Below are 18024 nucleotides of genomic sequence, written 5' to 3'. Positions count from 1 at the left end.
ATCTAGAACACCCTCACCCCTAACACTTGCTTTAATCTTCACTCATTATTAAAACTATATGCTTTCCTTATTTTCAAAAATACTGTACTCCTAGACCTTAACATTTGCTTCTTCTCATACGCAGAAAAACTATCAGCAAATGACCAATGTCATATTTAAGTACCATTTCATAAAAAGCAATCGGTTCTGGCCCAGTTTAATAATAAAACATAAAACAATCGTATTTTTAAGTTAATGGCCTAAGACGTAAAGAAATAGTATGCATTTAATGGTTGCAATATTTTCAAGCAAGACGTGGGCATCAATGGTATATTCAGTGCTGCATAGGGCTCTATGAGGAAAACCAAAACCACTGATGAACAGGATGACAATGAAAAAAGTGGTTAATTTTTAAGCGTTCATTTGAGATATGTTTGAAATATATCAGTAACCTTTTTGAGGATTTCTAAGACAATTTTTTTTTTTTGTATCCATGAAGAGGTCCTAATGAAGCACAGTCAAGAAAACTGAACCCCAATTAACCCTCTTTTGTTCTAGAAGGAATAAAATGGGAAGTTCCAAAACGTAATGGTTTGGGGTGGCCGGTTAGCTCAGTTGGTTAGAGCGCAGTTCTCTTTAACAAGGTTGCTGGTTCGATCCCCACATGGGCCACTGTGAGCTGCACCCTCCACAACTAGACTGAAACAACTATTTGACTTGGAGCAGATGGGTCCTGGAAAAATACACTTAAAATAAATAAAAGAAAAAAAAAGGGTAATGGTTTGAGCATAATATAATCAAGTCTAACAAAATATTACTGCCTTAGGAATTTTACTAAACTTCTCTGGATAGTGAAACTTTCTTAATTGTCAGAAAGCTTTCAATGTTACAGTACAAAAAATTGTAAAGATAACAAAAATTCTGATGTTGAACTCCTTTTTGTTTTACCAGTGCACTGCTGCCTACAGTCACACTGTGATGCTGTGAAAATACCATGTGTGTCTAACTCTTCTATTAGCGGCAACTCAAATCATAGGCCCCATCATGTGTGTTACCATCACCTCACAGAAACAGTGCAAAATGAACGGCTGCCTGTAGAGCCAGAAAAACGTCAGTTTTGTACAAAGATAAAAATCCAATAGTACATCTTAATGTTTAAAAAATGTCATATATTTTTCTGAGTTTTTGTTACCTCCTCTTTTAGTGCATGTTTCCTCTGTTCCAAACAGATCTCTTTAGCTCTCATCATCTGCAGAGTCTCCTTAGAAACCGCATACTGGAGTTTTTCCATACGTTCAGCAGCTGCTGCCCATGATGCTTTACCAAATTTCTTCTGATCTGCTCGCATTCGATCATACACAGCTATTAATAATAATTTTTAAAAAAGACATTAAGACAGAAAACAAATTGACACTATAGAATTTGATAGGCTTAGATTTCACTGACCATACACTCAGATAAACATACAAATCCTACCCCCTTGATAAATTACCTACAATAGCTTTAAAATATAATTCAAGAATATCTGAGATTCTAATGTCTTCAATAAGAATTTTAAATCATCCTCAGAAATAACTTTCTGAAAATGAAACTGAGTTGTCATATTAATTTTAGAACTTTAAAAAATACTTTCAAAAACCCCGTGTTATTAAATTGTATCCCTGTTTATCTGCCCAGCAATCCTATGGAATAGGTTAAGTTATGCATCATCAACACCTTCTATAGAGATCCGCATAACTGAGGAGTTTTGGTGACTTAAAAGCAACAGTAAACACCTATAGTAGTAAAGTTAAAACTAGTACTCAAGTTGCTTAAGCCCCTAGTCTACTGCCTCTCCCATTTTTACCTGAACTTGTAATCCCAGCACAGAGTCAAACATTCTGTATACTCACAAATAGCTGGGAGCTTTTTCTCTTGCCCCCCACTTCAGGACTATGCCTGGGGAGCAGCTCCCTGTCCTAATTTCTACCTACCACAAGACCTTGTCACTACTTTGTCTTTCAACATTTTTGGATGGAATGTATTCTTACATCTAATTACTGTTCACTTCACTTGAAATTATTTCCCAACAGCTCAGGAATATGAAGGTAATGAAGAAAATTATTTGTGAATAATTGGAATACCCCTAAGAACAATATTGGAATACCTCTAAAACAGATTCTTCTCTCTCTCTGCTGGCAAAAATAAAGATTCTTGCTAAAACGACCATTTACATTATCAAGATAACAACCCAGTAATAATGCTCTGTGATGATATTATATGTAAAAAAGCTCTAAAGGCTACACAGTCCTGGTATTTACAAGGTATCATGTTAAGTCTATATACATATAAAAAATGTTCTAACATATGTTTACTTGTCAGAAACAGGCCCATTTAAGATGTTTTTCAAAGCTAAGCAGTAATATATCAAAATTAGGTTACACCTGGTTTAGTATAGGGAAGGAAATTAAAGAAGGGCCTATTTTATTCCTTTTCTAAAAAGAGAAGGTTACCTTCTGATTGGAAACAAAGGAGGGCTATTAGTCTCAACAGCATAAAGCCACACAGAGATCATTCTGTTTCCTCTTACATGGGAGGAGGAAAACATTCTCAGAAAAGGAAAATTAAAAGGTCAAGCAAACTAAGTCTCTCTCCTTTTGGGGCTCAAATGCTTCCTGCTAGGATAGTCACCAGAACCGAGATATAAAGAAGTCTACAATGACTTTGATAAAGTATGAATGATGCTCACAACATACAAAAATGTGTTGTCTCTAACTGGAGAAGCAAAGTATAAATATAAGAGCAATAATCAGAATTGTATAAACTATGAACTATACAAGAGAAAATATACAGAATCATTCCAATTATGTAATAAACCAGATGTAGAAAAAAATTAAGACAAAGTGGTCACATAAGGCTGGTAGGGTTACAGATGTGGAGTATCTTTTTCCTCTAATCTAAATTTTCTGTAATGGTTATATTTTTTTAAAACCACAATGAAAAGCCTTATTTTAGAAAAACATTAGAAGAGTACATCTAGAAGGCAGTCTAAATCCAGTACACAGTTATCATAAAAATAGTTACAGTAGGGAAAGACATCTTTAAACGTTCAAAGGAACCACTATTAACATAATGTATTGTTTTCTTCTTTCAATTGTTACTTTAAAAATTAGCCAACTGCTTTAGGGTGAATACCCAGGAGAAGGACTGGTGGGTCATACAAGTATAGTATGTGTATCTTTAACTACATACAAAAACTGCAAAATCATTTTCCAGAGAGGCTGTACCATTCTGCATTCCTACCAGCAGTGCAGGGAGGGTTCCTGTTACTCTGCATCTTTGACTGCACTAGGTATCATTAGCATTTTTTATTTTAGCCAATCTAATAGGCAGGTGTTGGTATCTCACCATGGTTTTAATTTGCATTAAAGACTAATAATGTTGACTAAAATGTCAACATTATTAGACTAAAAATGTAAACATCTTTTCAAGTGCTTATTTGCCATCTTTACCCTCTGGTGAACTGTCTGTTCAAATCATTTCCTCATTTATTAAGTGGATCGTTTATTTTCTTATTCCACTATTCATTGGATTGTTTGAGTTAAGAGTTTTCTATATATTCTGGATACAAGTTCATTTTCAGATATGTTATTTGCAAATATTTTCTCTTAAACTCTTTTGGCTTGTCATTCTCTTGATAGTCCCTGGCAGAGTAAAAGTTTTTAACTTTGATGAAATGCATTTTATCAATTTTTTTCTTTACAGTTAATACACATCACACAGCTTTTCTAGTTTGTATTTGTGGTGCCACTGCTAAGAACTCTCTGCCTAACTCTAGGTTACAAAAAAATTTTCTCTTGTTGTCATCTTGAAGTTTTATAGTTTTACATTTAGATCCATTTTGAGTTCATCTTTGTATAAGGTATGAGGTTTAGGTCAAGGTTCATTTTTCCTGCATATGCATGGCCAATTGTTGCAACACCATTTGTTGTTTTCCATTTATTTGCTTTATCAATGAGTAAATGGCCATGTATTACTATCTCTGTACTCTATTCTCTTCCACTGATTAACAAGTCTATCCCTTCCACAATACCATGCCACAGTGGCTCTATAGTAATTTGTAAAGTCAGGTACTGTGATTCTTCCAATGTGTTCTTTTGTTTTTCAAAACTGTTTTAACTATTTTAGTTCTTTTGTCCTTCCATATAATTAGACCCAGCCTTTTATATCTACAAAACAATTTTATATCTACAAAACAAACAAACAAACAAAAACCCTACTGGTATTTTGACAGGCATAAAGGATATTATATGCCTGTGTATTTTGTTAGATATATACCTATTTTGTTTTGGGAGGAATTATAAATGCTGTTGTTTTAAAATTCTTGATTTCCAGTTGTTCATTGCTTGTATAGATAAATATAATTTATTTTTGTGTGTTGATCTTATTTCCTGTGACCTTGAGAAAGTCACTTGTTAGTTCCAAGAGTTTTTATAAATAGATTCTATACAATTTTCTACATAAACAATGTTATCATCTGTGAATGGGCACTATTTTATCTCTTCCTTTCCAAACTATATGCCTTTTCTTTGCCATATTACAACTAGTTAAGATTTACTATATTATGTTAAATAGCAGTGGTAAGAGGGAACATTCCTGACTTTTTACCTATTTTAGGGGGGGAAGCATTTAGTCTTTTACCATTAAATGTGACGCTGGCTTTAGGGTCTTTGTAGATGTCCTTTATTAGGTTAAGGAAGTTCCTTTCTATTTCTAGTTTGCTGAGTATTTTCAGCACACACGATGTTGTATTTTGCCAAATGCTTTTTCAGCATCTATCGATATATTGATCATGCTTTTTTAAGACTAGGGTTGCTCAACCTCAGCTTTTGACATTATAGACCAGAAAATTCTTTGCCATAAGGGTGGGCTGTCCTGTGCAACACAGGATATTTAACACAATTTCTGGCCTCTATCTGCTAGATGCTACTAATACTCTCTGTAGCTGTGACACCGGAAATGTCTCCAGACACTGCTAAGTGTCCTTCTGTGTGGCACAATCACCCCCAGTTAAAAACCACTGCTTTCTTTAGACCTTCAGTAGATGGACTACATTGATTGAGGTTCACATACTGAATCACGAAGGATAAACCCCACTTGGTCATGGTTGTTAATTTTTAAAAGTATTTTTCTTAATATTTTAAAATTTGTTAATATTTCATTGAGGATTTTTGCATCTTTTATATGTAGAATGCTGGCCTGTAGTTTTCCCTTTTTTTGGTATTACCTTTATGAAGTGTTATATTTACGGTACTGCTGGTCTCATGTAATATAAATTAGAACTATTCCTCCCTCTTCTATTTTCTGGAAGAGATTGTGCGGAGCTGCTATTACTATTTAAATGTTTGGTAAAATTCGCCAATGAAACCATTTGGGCCTGAAACATTCTTTTTTGGAAAATTTTAAACTACAAATCCAACTTCTTTAATAGCTACAGGGTATTCAGGTTATTTATTTCATCTCATGTGAGTTGTGGTAGTTTGTTTTTCAAGCAATTGTTCCACTTCATCTTTGTAAGTGTAGAGTTGTTTGTAATATTTTCCATATTATCCTTTTGATGCCTGCAAGTTCTGTAGTAATATCCCATCTTAATATAACTTATTTTAAATGAAAAATATTTTCATGTGTACTTGGAATGACATGAAAGAATAGAAGATGAAGAATGGTGGCAGAATAATAGAGTATATGTGATTTTCAAAATTCCTTAATCACATTATACTATTTTTCCAAAAAGAATAAGGATGGGGGAGGCAAATAATATGATTTACTCAAAACTTTCTAAGCTAATACTGCCACATGCTTAGACAAATATCCGTATTTCAGGAACAGGAAAGATGGGACACATTAACCTTGGTGCCTGAAACTGTAAAATGAGTTTACAAAGTAGCAGTAAGCATCAATGTCAGACAGCTTTGCAAACATCTATGCACAAAAATCACTGACATCAACATTTATCTCTGACTAAAATAAACCTTGAAAGAATGAAAGAAAGCACTTATAGCCAAACACTAAATGTTAACGATAATTCTATCTATCTGAAGCATTTTGTTAAATCTAAGAAACAAACCACATTTATTTTACTCTTTGATTTCTACTTGATTTCAACAAATAGAAATCACACAGAATTATTCAAATTTTTCATCATAGCTATCAAATTTCACTTTGTATAGAAGTGAAACATTTAAGCAAGCATCCCAACACATTCTACAGCATATTAATCACCAAAACAGGATCAAAGATTTGAAAATTAAAAAATAAAACTCAGAACAGTTAAAAGGAATAATGTTCTTTCATAATAACAGAAATAAAACATTATTTCTGAGAAGTGAACTGAACAAGAAATGGGTAGAACCCAGATTAAAAAACAAAAACGAAAAATCCTACAAAACTTTCCTGAAGAAAACAGACTTGAATAAATGGCAAGGTATACCAACCACACAATGTTTTTTTTCAAATTATTTGTTTATTTAATAAACAAAGCATTTACTCTTCTTCATGAATATTAAAATCCTCTTTCAAATTCTAAAACTTTGCAGTTTTGATCAGAATTACACTGGTTTGGAAACAAATAATTCCTCTTTTTTTTTTTTTTTTAGCAGTTAGAAAGTTTAAGAAGAGAAACACCAGCAGAGGAGTTGCCAGGGGCAGAGTCTAGAGTAGATAGCTGTGTGTAATAATTCCAATTATTAAAAAAGGATTATAATACTACCTTAGGGAAGAATAATTGAGTATAACCAAGAACATTTTGGGGGGAAAAATGATAAGGGGTTAATTGATAACTTGAGTAATAAATTCAATTACAAAGCTATAGTAATTATAGCACAAGACAAGGCACATCAATGGAAAAAGAGAGTCCAGAAAGAAATCCAAGTATATAAAAGGGTTTTTTTAGTAGGTTTTAACTATTTGGAGGAACAGAGAAACTTATTTTAGAAAATACAACAAATTAAGTAACATAATTTAAAGATTTAAAAAGCTATAGTAATTAAAAGAATTACTATATACTAAGTTATAGTAATTAAAAGCTGATTTTTTAACAAATAAATTTTGTATAACAAAAAAGTTGAAGGAAAATTTAGGAATAGATATTTGCAAAAAATGTTAAAGAGTTAATACATATAATATAAATACAATAAAAATATAATGAATATAAGGGGTTCTTACAGATCAATAGGAAAAAAAACTACCGTGGAAAAATAGGCAAAAGATATTAACTGGAAAAAAAGAAAGAATATGCAAATACCAATTATTACATAAAAAAAAAAAATCAACACTCAATAATAACCAAAGAAATGCAAAATTTAAAAACATGATATTATTTTCCACCGATCAAGTTGCTGGTTTTATTTTTTTAATGACAATGCCAAATGATATTTAGGGATCAGAGAAAATATTCTCATTTAGCACTGGCATCCTACAGAAATAAATAAATTGATGTAAATGAAACTTTTAAGGAAACGTGGATTTGCTGAAAGAATAACCTGAATGCTAAACTGTATCAATGCCAGGGTAAATAGATTATTAAAATAATGGATAGCAGTGATCTTGAACTGCCTATCAAGGAGCCACGGAAGGATTTCTGTGGCCACATATGGGAGTTAAAAGGAACGGGCCTTCACAGACCTTACCCATGAGTCTCTTCATTTGGCTTGTCCTGATTTGTACCCCTTATAAACTGTAAGTATGTGCTGAGTTCTGTGAGTCACTGGAGCAAATTACTGAACCTAAAAGGGGTGTGGGGACTCCTAAATTTGTAACCAGTTGGTTAGAAGTGCAGATGGCCTAAGGATCCCCAAATTTGTGAATAGTGTCTGAGGTGAGGGCAGTCTTGACTGGAAGCTGTGTTCTTAAACCATGGGGTCTATAACTGAACTTATATGTTATATGAACTTATATGAACTTATGTTAGTGTAATGATTGAATTACACTTATACCAATACCCCATTACTATTTTTTTTTTAAGGTGCAGTACATGGAAACACATATGCCTAGAAAAGATTGAAAGGATATACTTTTATTAACAGTGATCTTCTCTATCTGCTAGGATTTTCAGTGGTCTTTATACACTTTTAAATATAGCTATTGTGAACATAAAATACTTAAACTACACATTTTTAATAATACCTAACAAGGATATTTTACTAGAAATTTACCTTTTTGAGCTTTAGCTGTTATTTCAAAATATTTGACCGTAAGATCCTGAATAGACAGCACAGCCATGTGAGCCTTCCGTTGCCAGTCGGCATCTTCTTTTTGTAGACTTTCGATTCTGCGGGGACCCAGATAATCATTCTCCATGGAAATCTTTAGAGAAAAAACAGAAAAATTAAGTTCATTTCTTTCTTTCTTGTATGCATTTCCCAGACATTTACTCAATGTTTATACATCAGGCATTGTGCTTGGTGCTAAAACAAAGAATAATTGTTTTTCCTGCTCGAAGAGTACAAACTACTAATTCGTAAGACAAGTAAATTAACAATAATGTGAAGATATTTGACATAAGTTTTCCCCTTCACCCTTTTCTTTTTCATCCTTTCTTCCTCCATACATAAACAAAGAACATATAGCAAAATGTACAAGTGATTGTTTTGGGTGCTGGGATAATGAGAAATTTATTTCCTTTGTGATAATTATATTTTCAGGTTAAGAATTATTTGTCAATAAAATACTTATTTAATAACTGAAATAAATAAAATAATCAAAACCTCAGAATTTAAGACTGATTATGTATAAAAATCAGCTCATCTACCTACTGAAGGACCCAGGATAAAAATAACAGAAAAATTAACTATGTATTATTTATAAGAGTCACAACTAAATCAGAAGGACTAAGAAACACTGAAAATCAAATGATGCATGGGATATACCAGGTGACTATTAAAATTAAATTCACTAGATTGATAATACTAATATAAAAGTATGTAAAATAACTACAAAGATATGTTTAACATTGAAGAAAGGTGCAATCCAGCATGAACACAAAAGACTCTTTAGACATCACATCCTGCTTTACCATCTATTGAGAAAAGACTGTTAAAAATTAAATGAGGATGATGAAAAAACCATTATACAGAAAAATGTTAACCCACTCTGGCACACTTTAAAAAAAATGATCAAGTGTCAAAAACCACTAAAAAAAAATCTATGAGTTTTAAAAATAGAAACCACACAGGCCATATTGTCTAAATGGTACAATAAGTAGAAATAAGAAAGTCTAAAAGCAAAATAAAATTTTATCACTTGGAAATTTAATACCTAGAGGAAGATAACATTTGGGTTTAGTCTTGAAGCAACAATACACCGCTCTTTAAACAAATGAACAGTCTTCCAGATAGAGGGAAACGGACATAAAATAATAGTACAGTGCCCAGCACGCAGTGAGTAACTGACCAGCAGTGTTAAGGGGGGTGATGCCAAGGCGGGGGGGGGGGGGGGGGGGGGTGGAAAGAATAACTCAAGGTCACTGGGAAAACATGTACGTGGAATTGCCATTTCCTCACAAAGTAAACAATGGAGGAATAGATGATTTCAAAAGGGAGAAGACCAAGGATTTCCTTTCGCATATGTTAAGTTTGACTTTGCAAAGGTCATGACCGGAGGTATACATCTGGGCAACCTTGACACACAGAAGACATTTAAAGCCATGAGAGTGAATGAGGTCATCTAAGGAAGTCATGAGAAAAGTCTCATGACTGGGCCCTAAGGAATTCAGGAACACAGGCTGGGTGAAAATGAGCCTACAGAAACCAAGTCAGAGGTGGGGGGACACCAGTCAAGTGTGGAATCACTTTAGGAGCAAGATTCAAAGGAGGAGAAATCGATACTGTCAACTACTCTGTGTATGTGAGGGTCAAGCAGGATGACAACTAGTATCCATGGACCTGACAGCATGAAGACCACTGAACGGGCGACAACAGTGCCGGAGGACAGGCAAATGCCCTCTGCCCGGTAACTCCCATCGTATCTTCACATCTCCGCTGAATTGCCGGCTCACTTCCATACAGGGTTTTAATGAGAGGAAAGAAATATAAACATATGCATAAATAAATACTCTCTTTTGAGAGAGATGTATGAATGATGTGAGAAAAAAGGGTGGAGCTAGAAAAGGATAAGTCTAAAGGGTAGGCCCTTTTCTTTTTGTTTTATTTTAATGGCAGATCATGCAGCAGGATGAGTGGTGACAAGAAGTATCCAGCCGAGGGAGAACCTCAAGATGCAGGAAAGAGATGGGGCTAATTAACGCGGGAAGGTCTTGGAGAGCTCATGAGAAGGGACAGGATCCAGAGTACTACTTTAGGGATGCACTCTTGGTAAATGGAGGGACAATTTCTCCATGGCTCAAAGAAAGGCAGGTTTTGAGTTTGGTAAAGGAAGGATGAGGGTAACTCCTGTGTGATTATCTCTGTCTTCCCCTGCCAAGAAAGAGCCCAAATATGATTAAGTTGGTGCAGAAGAGGGAAGAGAACACAAAATAGCTGTTTTTAGATGGTAGGATGACAAACCATTCATAAAGATTCATTAAGTAAATATTAAATACCAAACTAACCAAGTTGGTGTGGTAATCGTGAAAAAGACACACTCACGTACTACTAGTGGAACAATAAATTGATTAAAACATTTTCTGGTAAATATTTTATGATACCATACTTCTTGAAGGTATTTAAGACAATACCTTCAGAGACTAATACCCAAAGATGTTCACTGAAATGTTGTTTGAAACAAAGGAAAAAATGGATTTCAGCTATTTAATAACAGAGAAATTTATGTAGAAGATACCCATAAAATACAAGGCAAAAAATAATGTTTATGAAGAATTTTTAATAACATAGCGAAATGATTATGCTATAATGTTAAGTGAAGAAAGGTCAAAATCATAGATATGTAATTTCAGTTACATAAAAGGATGTCCAGAAATAAAGTCAAAATATGTAAAGTGTATTATTAGTGATGTCATCTTTTGGTAGTGGATTATGGGTGATACTTTGCTTCCGGTTAAAATCTGCACTTTCCAAATCTTTATTTTATGTATACATATTGCTTTTATAATCACGAACAAGAAAAAAAATGCTTCCTGTATCTCTTCTTGGGTTCACAAACCACACCAACTAGACAGGCTGAAGACACATTATCCCAGAGGTTTCCTGTTTCTCGTGAACCTAACAATAAGCTCATGTTTTCATATATGAGGCCCAGCAAGAGGCAAAATTATGAGACTTACCTCTTTTTTCCAATGTGTGGGGGAGTGAGGAGAAATGCAGATATGATCAAAACCTAAATGTCTTCTTTAATAGTTGGGAAACAATGATATAAACTCTCTGGGACTATAAAAATAGTGCCAAGCAAAGATAATTAGCAGCTTAGATTCTTGATATCTAATTCCCTACTTACCTAGACTGGATTTTTTTTAATTTTCAGAAGATGACCACTGTATCTCTAGTCTCATACTGGAGGAATCAAACTTAAATGATGCTATTGGATATGGTTAATGTTTTTCTCCCTTTCAGATTTTTCTCAGTCAATATTTGTAAATCATTTCAATTATATAATTTGAATAAAGAGAGCACTGTACTAGGCGCTTCAGAGAAATTTACAGTCGAACTGAGGAGGGACGGGGTGCAGAAATCTGTCTTAAAATTAGGAGACTTAGCTGTGCTCTGAAGATCTTTGACAAATCACTTAACATTCAATTATTCATGCAAAACAATCATGTTATTATCATATCTGCTCAGTGCCAGTATCACATTAGGCACTAGGGATAGCAAGATATTCAGTCTAGTAGAGGACATAGACACCCAAATAAAGAGTATGGAAAAAATGTCATGATAGAGTATGCCTAAAATACTATGGGGAGCACCAGCTGTAGAAGTTGGGGTGCAAAGTCTGGGCCAACTTTCTAAAGAGAATGATGAGTAAGGGATTCTTAAAAAACAAGCAGATTTTTGGCCAGGTATTGAAGTTGGTGAGGAGTGTCTCTGTGTAAAAAGAAGAAAGGTATTTTTAGACTAGTTTAAAAAAATGAAAGGTTTGGTGAGAGAGAACATTTAGATCTTTGTATTTGGGCAAACTTTACTGGAGTTCCTGATTGTGGAGGGTTTAGAAGGAGGGGTAGGATTTTAACATGTACATATGGAGTATATGGGGCATGTTGGAGGCAAGACTTTACCTGAGCAAAAGCCTTGAGTCAGGCAAGTTCAGTGCATGGAAAGGAATGGAGAGCCATCGAGCTTGGCTCGTTTAGGTAAAACAGATAAAGGTAATAGGAGATAAAGACTTGCTTGCTATAACAAAACCATCAAAGTTTGTGCTTTCTGTTTTAATTATCCCTGATTTTAAAACATTTAAGTTAAAAAGCATGATAGTATTCACAAGTATGGAATAGCAATTTAATAAATTGAACACTGCAGTCAAAATTTTAAACTCCTGTCCAGCACATTACAATAGAAGTCTTTTTCAATGACATGATTAAACTTTGTACCCTTTAAAGAACTTGTGCGTTGATTTTTCCTAAGACCATAAGCTAGGTTACTAGGTTTTTTCCCCTAACTTTGAAAGTCTGATATGTATGTAAATTCCTGTCTATCAGCTCCAAGTTCAGCCCTCTGCCTTCTCATGCTAGAGGCTCTGCAAGTCACGTTTAGGCTTTGCCAACAGGAAGGGTTAGAAGAGGGAAAGAGACCTGCTGCTTCCTCTTGGCGTCACTTGACTTTACTGTTTGCTGTTCCCATGAGCATCATCCCAAACTCGCTTTTTCATCCCAGCATCTACAATTCTATCCTGAAGCAGGTAACAGAATCCAGTTTGCAATTTTTCCTCCTTTGCAAAACCAGCCTCACTGTGTGCCCCTCGAAGACAGACCAGCACCAGACCCAGAGATCAGGGTCTCTACTGCGCTTGACACACCAGCCCCAGACGAGCAACGTCCTCTTCCTCAGAGGTCAGCTCCACCCGGCCCCTCCTCTGTGCTGAAGGTTTATTAATTACCACCCCTTTCCTTTGTACCCCCAATCCTAGTAGTGGTGGCTGTTTTGGCCGTTAAATCTGATATCTCAGTTACCTTCCTGCCTTCTAACTATCGGGTTAACAACTTTATCCCTAGTTAACAATTCTTTATATCAAATTACCTCTATTACAACAACTGGTTTGATTTTCTAGTCAGACCCCAATGAGACATCTATGGGATATAAATGTAATAAACAGAGCAAGTAGTGTTCAAAATTTAAAAATCTTAACTCAGATCATTAAGACAAAAATCCTTTTCACTTGCATGGTTAAACACTGTATACAGAAGTGAGAAAACTTGCATTATGGCTTTTTGAATAGAAAAAGTCAAAGAAAAAACACCCCAGAAGTAATTATTTGACGATAATTTGTACTTTGTTATTGGATTATCTTGACTATAAATGTATATTCAAATATACAGAATACTATCTACGCTTTTTAAATGCTATTTTTTAACTAACTTCTGAAACAGTAGCTATTGCTGCAGCCAACTGATTATAGTTTATTGCATCTAAGCTAGGATACTAAGTTCTTTTCCTAACTTGGCAAATTTGAAGATGTACAGCACTGGTCAGCTAGACCATGTGCTAAAAACAATGACACCTCTGTTTTCAATTTCAGGGCTAGAAAGAAAACAGTGCCTGTTTTAAACATGGAATAAAGTATGTGTCAGTTTAACAAGGAATAAAGTATAAACTGGCCAGTGAGACTAGTTTATATATACAACTTTTTTGGCATGTAATTACTTATTGTAAAAGTACATCACTTGCTTGGACACTGGGTTTTGTATGAGAAACTTAAGTGTTATTCCTGTCTATTATTGGAAGAGTGAAAAAAACAACTATGATTCTTAGGTGAAACAAATGTCAAGATAAATTGTGAATATACTGATGTCGTAGTACTTTTATATGCAAATTTTCAAGGCTCAGGAGTCACTTGAAAGTGACCCTTGATTAGCAGAATGACATAATTAGATTAGGCAGTATCTCTATTCATACACTTTTAATATTCAAACCAAATATTAAATGTAAATTTCTCAGGAAAGAGTGTGAAATTATGCATTTCTTTAAAGGTGAGAGAAATCTAAAATTAAGGAAACCAAAGAAAGAAATAGCTCAGGTAAAAGATAAGTGCCTTAATGTATAGTGGCGGCACTGTGTAATTCACAGTGCGCATATCACAGCATCCAGTGGTCCAAGGGTATAAAAATTGCACCCTGCAGAGTGGAGAGTGAAATCCAGCCCACGCGTTGCCAAGCCATGTGTAATACTGGCACCTTTCCAGAAGGGGGCCCTTCTAATCTGTCAGTTGGGCTGGGGTAGGGGTAACTTTTTCTATTTTACACAGGGCTGCTTAATGCTTATAGATAAGACAGAGGATTAGTGAGAATTTCAGATTTACTTGGTCCTAAGGGAGGGAAAGGGTGGAGAAAGAAGAGAATATTCAAGATTCAACTAAATTACTGGCAAAATGAGGTGACTTGTTACAAAGCAGAGGAAGAGCTGAGGATGCCTTCTTGTTTCTAGCTTATTTACTTTCAGCAGGTATTAAAAATAAGTTGGTCTATGTGTTTGAAGTGCTTATAGTTGATCCAGGAAGATAATCAGTAGGCCAACTCACTAACTGACCCAGACATACTAAGACACTGGGTTTAAAAATCTACAGAGGACGATCTAGTATAAATCTCATTTTATAGAAAACAGAGACCCAGAGAGATTTGTAACTGAGTTCAGTATGCTCCGTCCCTTAACTGTTTCAAGTTTTATTAGACTTACATTTCTCAAATTTAGTGTCTCTCATAACCACCTAGAAGGCTTGTTAAAACAAAGATTACTGAGCTCCTTCGAGGAGTTTTGGCAGAGGAGATCTGAGGTGGCCGAGAATCTGTATTTTTAACAAGGTTCCACGTGACACTGATGCTACTAGTCGGGGGGTCATAGTCTGAGAACCATCATATTAGACTTAAGAGTCTGGAAGCTCCCTAAAGGGATGTCAGAAAGACTTCCAGTCCTAAAATAATGCCAGGTGGGGAGGGGCTGCTTAATGCTTACAGGTAAGACAGAGGGTTAGTGAGAACTATTAATTTCCATTTATATAAATCTAATAATTAAGACTATTTTAAAATATATTTAATATTTTCACTATTATCTTAAAATAGTAAATCTATAAATACATTATACATTTGGAGTGCCACTTCTTTCCTATCATAATTTAATATCTAGGTGAATAAAACCACTGGAATATAGTTTCTTTTTTAAATAGACTAAAGAATAAAGGTCCAACTCCACAGCATTCTAGCTCCTGACCACCTTTCCTTTCATCTCCTACAACACACCTTAGACCCAAGGCATACCAAACATTCCCACCCTATGGTGTAATTAAAATAGCAGGCTTTGCAGTCAAACACACATACATATGCTTCAATCTCAGCCATACCACTTACTGGCATCCACCAATGGTACAAAACTGATATGATGATTCAGTAATTTGTTTTAATAACTTATTGTGACTAAAAGCACAAGTATTTTGCCTGTTCACTATACCACTGTTTTTATATACCTCTATCTGGAATATTCTCAATTCTATATAGACATAGGTACTACTTCCTAATGAATTCTTATCCATTTTTCAGTAGTGAAGCTCTCAATAACCCCTTTTCCCAGTCATCTTTAGGCAGTGTTAATCACCTTATCTGTGTGCCTCTACATAAACTTGCAGTACATATTGTTCATTTATTTTTCTTTTTAAAATATCCTATTTATTGATTGACAATTTACATGCAACAAACTGTACCCATTTCAAGTGTAAATTTTAACAAATTTTGACAAATTTACATACCCAAGAAAAAGCCACTATAATTAAGATTTGGAGCATATCAATCGCTCCAAAGGATTCTGTTATACTTGCTTCTTCTCATTCAACCCCCCCGCTCCACCCCCAGCAACAACTGTTGAGCTTTCTGTCAGTACAGATCGGAACGATCATTTCTAGAATTTCATGTAAATGGAATCACAGTTTATACTCTGTCTGGTGTCTTTTGCTCACTGTAAGTTTTAGTCAACTATTTTACTAAGATTTGATTTACATACAATCAAATGAATCCATTTAAATACTCAATTTGATGAGTTTTGATAGCTGTATACCAGGGGTGTCCAAACTTTTTTCAACGGTTTTCACCAAGGGCCATATGCGGTAAAACACACAAACAGCCGGGCCACTCACTCGAGGTGAAGTACGTATTGCCTCACCTGGTTTATTTAAGTAAACTAAATATATTTTTGGAATTTGCTGCGGGCCAATAAAAAATGGACCGCAGGCTGCAGTTTGGACACCCCTGCCGGATACACTCAAGAAACAACCACTACAATCAAGATGCAGAACATGTCTATCATCTCCAAAAGATTTTTCAAGCCCCGTGCTGTCCATCCCTTCACACAGTACATGGTCTTTTGTATCTCTCTTCTTTGCCTTAGCATAACTTTGGGATTTATCCATGTTGTCTATCAATAGGTAATTCCTTTGCATTGCTGAGTATTATTCTATTATATGGAAACATCACATTCTGTTTATCCATTCACCTGTTCGTGGTCACTTGGGTTGTTCCAGGCTGGGGCAACTGTGAATAAAGTTATCATGAAAATTAGTGTGTAAATCCTTTTTTATGATGTTTTCATTTCTCTTATATAAATATCTAGTAGTTGAACAGCTGAGTTGTTAAGATATGTTTATGTTTAATTTTTGAAGAAACTGCCAACTGTTTTCCAAAATGGTTGTACCACTTTAAAATCCTGCTAGCAACTATGAGAATTCCAGTTACTCTGTATCTTCACCAGCCCTTGTGAGTGCCAACATTTTTAATTATATTCATTCTAACAGGTGTATAACTCTATCTTACTATGGTTTTAATTTGAATCTCCCTGATGACCATGCTGGGCATCTCTGCATGTGTTATTAGCCATTTCTTTAAGTGTCTCTAAAAATATTTAGCCCATTTTCAAAATATTTGGTTTTTGTCTTATTAAGCAGTACACTTCTTTCTCAGGTGTACTATACGTATTTTCCCTCAGTCTATGGCTGCCTTCTCATTTTCTTAATAATCTTTCAAAGAGCAACGTGTTTAATTATGGTAAAGTCCAATTTTACCAATTTTAGTTTACCAATTTTATTTAGTTTATGGCTCAAATTGTCTGCATCCTATCTAAAACACTTTTGTCTTTAATTCCCAAAGATGGTAAAAACTTTCTCCTGTGTTTTTCTATATAAGTTTTATAGTGTGAGCTTTATGTTTGGTCTAAGATAGATTTCAAATTAATTTGTGTATGGTATAAGGACTGAGGTTCATCTTTTTTTATGTGGGTATCCAGTTCTAGTACCATTTATTGAAAAGACTTATTTTCCCAACTGAATTTCCTTGTCACCTTTGTGGAAAACCGTGAGCGTATAACCATGGTCTATTTTTGAATTCTGTTCTGTTCCATTGATTTACATGTCTTTTCTATGCCAATACCACATTGTCTAGATTCTCTATCTTTTTAGTAAGTTTTGAAATCAGGTAATGTAAGTCCTCCAACTTTTATCTTTTTCAAAATTGTTAAGGTAGTTCTAGGTTCTTCGCCTTTCCATATAAATTTTATAATTAGATTATCGGTTTCTAAAAAAAAAAAAAAAAATACTGGAATTTTAACTTGAATCCACAGATCAATTGAGAGCTGAATCTTCCAATCTATTAATGGCGTCTATTTCTTCATTCATTTAGGGATGCTTTTATTTCTCTCAGCAAAGTTTTGTAATTTTCAGTATATATGACTTTTATATATTTTGTAAAATTTATCCCCCAAAAAATTCGTACTCAGAGATGCTAATTTAAATGGCATTTTTAAAAATTTTAATTTTTAGTTTCATATCTAGCAATAGAAAATGCAACTGAATTTTTAATATTGACCTTGTAATGAAACTTACATATTATTTCCGGTAGCTTCAAGATTCCTTAAGATTTTTTTTACATTC

General features: G+C 34.4%; 1 protein-coding gene across 1 annotated transcript in view; it reads right to left on the bottom strand.

Annotated features, from left to right (window-relative positions):
* The window catches only part of JMY (junction mediating and regulatory protein, p53 cofactor), an 86005-nt gene that overhangs the window by 33278 nt on the left and 34703 nt on the right, over nucleotides 1-18024 (bottom strand). Inside the window, exons 3-4 of the mRNA XM_033110198.1 lie at nucleotides 8172-8322; nucleotides 1172-1341 (exon numbers count right to left, since the gene is read on the bottom strand). Coding sequence (XP_032966089.1) covers nucleotides 1172-1341; nucleotides 8172-8322 — 321 coding nt within the window. The remainder of the gene's footprint in view (nucleotides 1-1171; nucleotides 1342-8171; nucleotides 8323-18024) is intronic.

Source organism: Rhinolophus ferrumequinum, chromosome 7 (genome assembly GCF_004115265.2).
Source record: "Rhinolophus ferrumequinum isolate MPI-CBG mRhiFer1 chromosome 7, mRhiFer1_v1.p, whole genome shotgun sequence".
Classification (NCBI taxonomy): domain Eukaryota; kingdom Metazoa; phylum Chordata; class Mammalia; order Chiroptera; family Rhinolophidae; genus Rhinolophus; species Rhinolophus ferrumequinum.
This window is presented reverse-complemented; position numbering and strand designations above follow the sequence as displayed.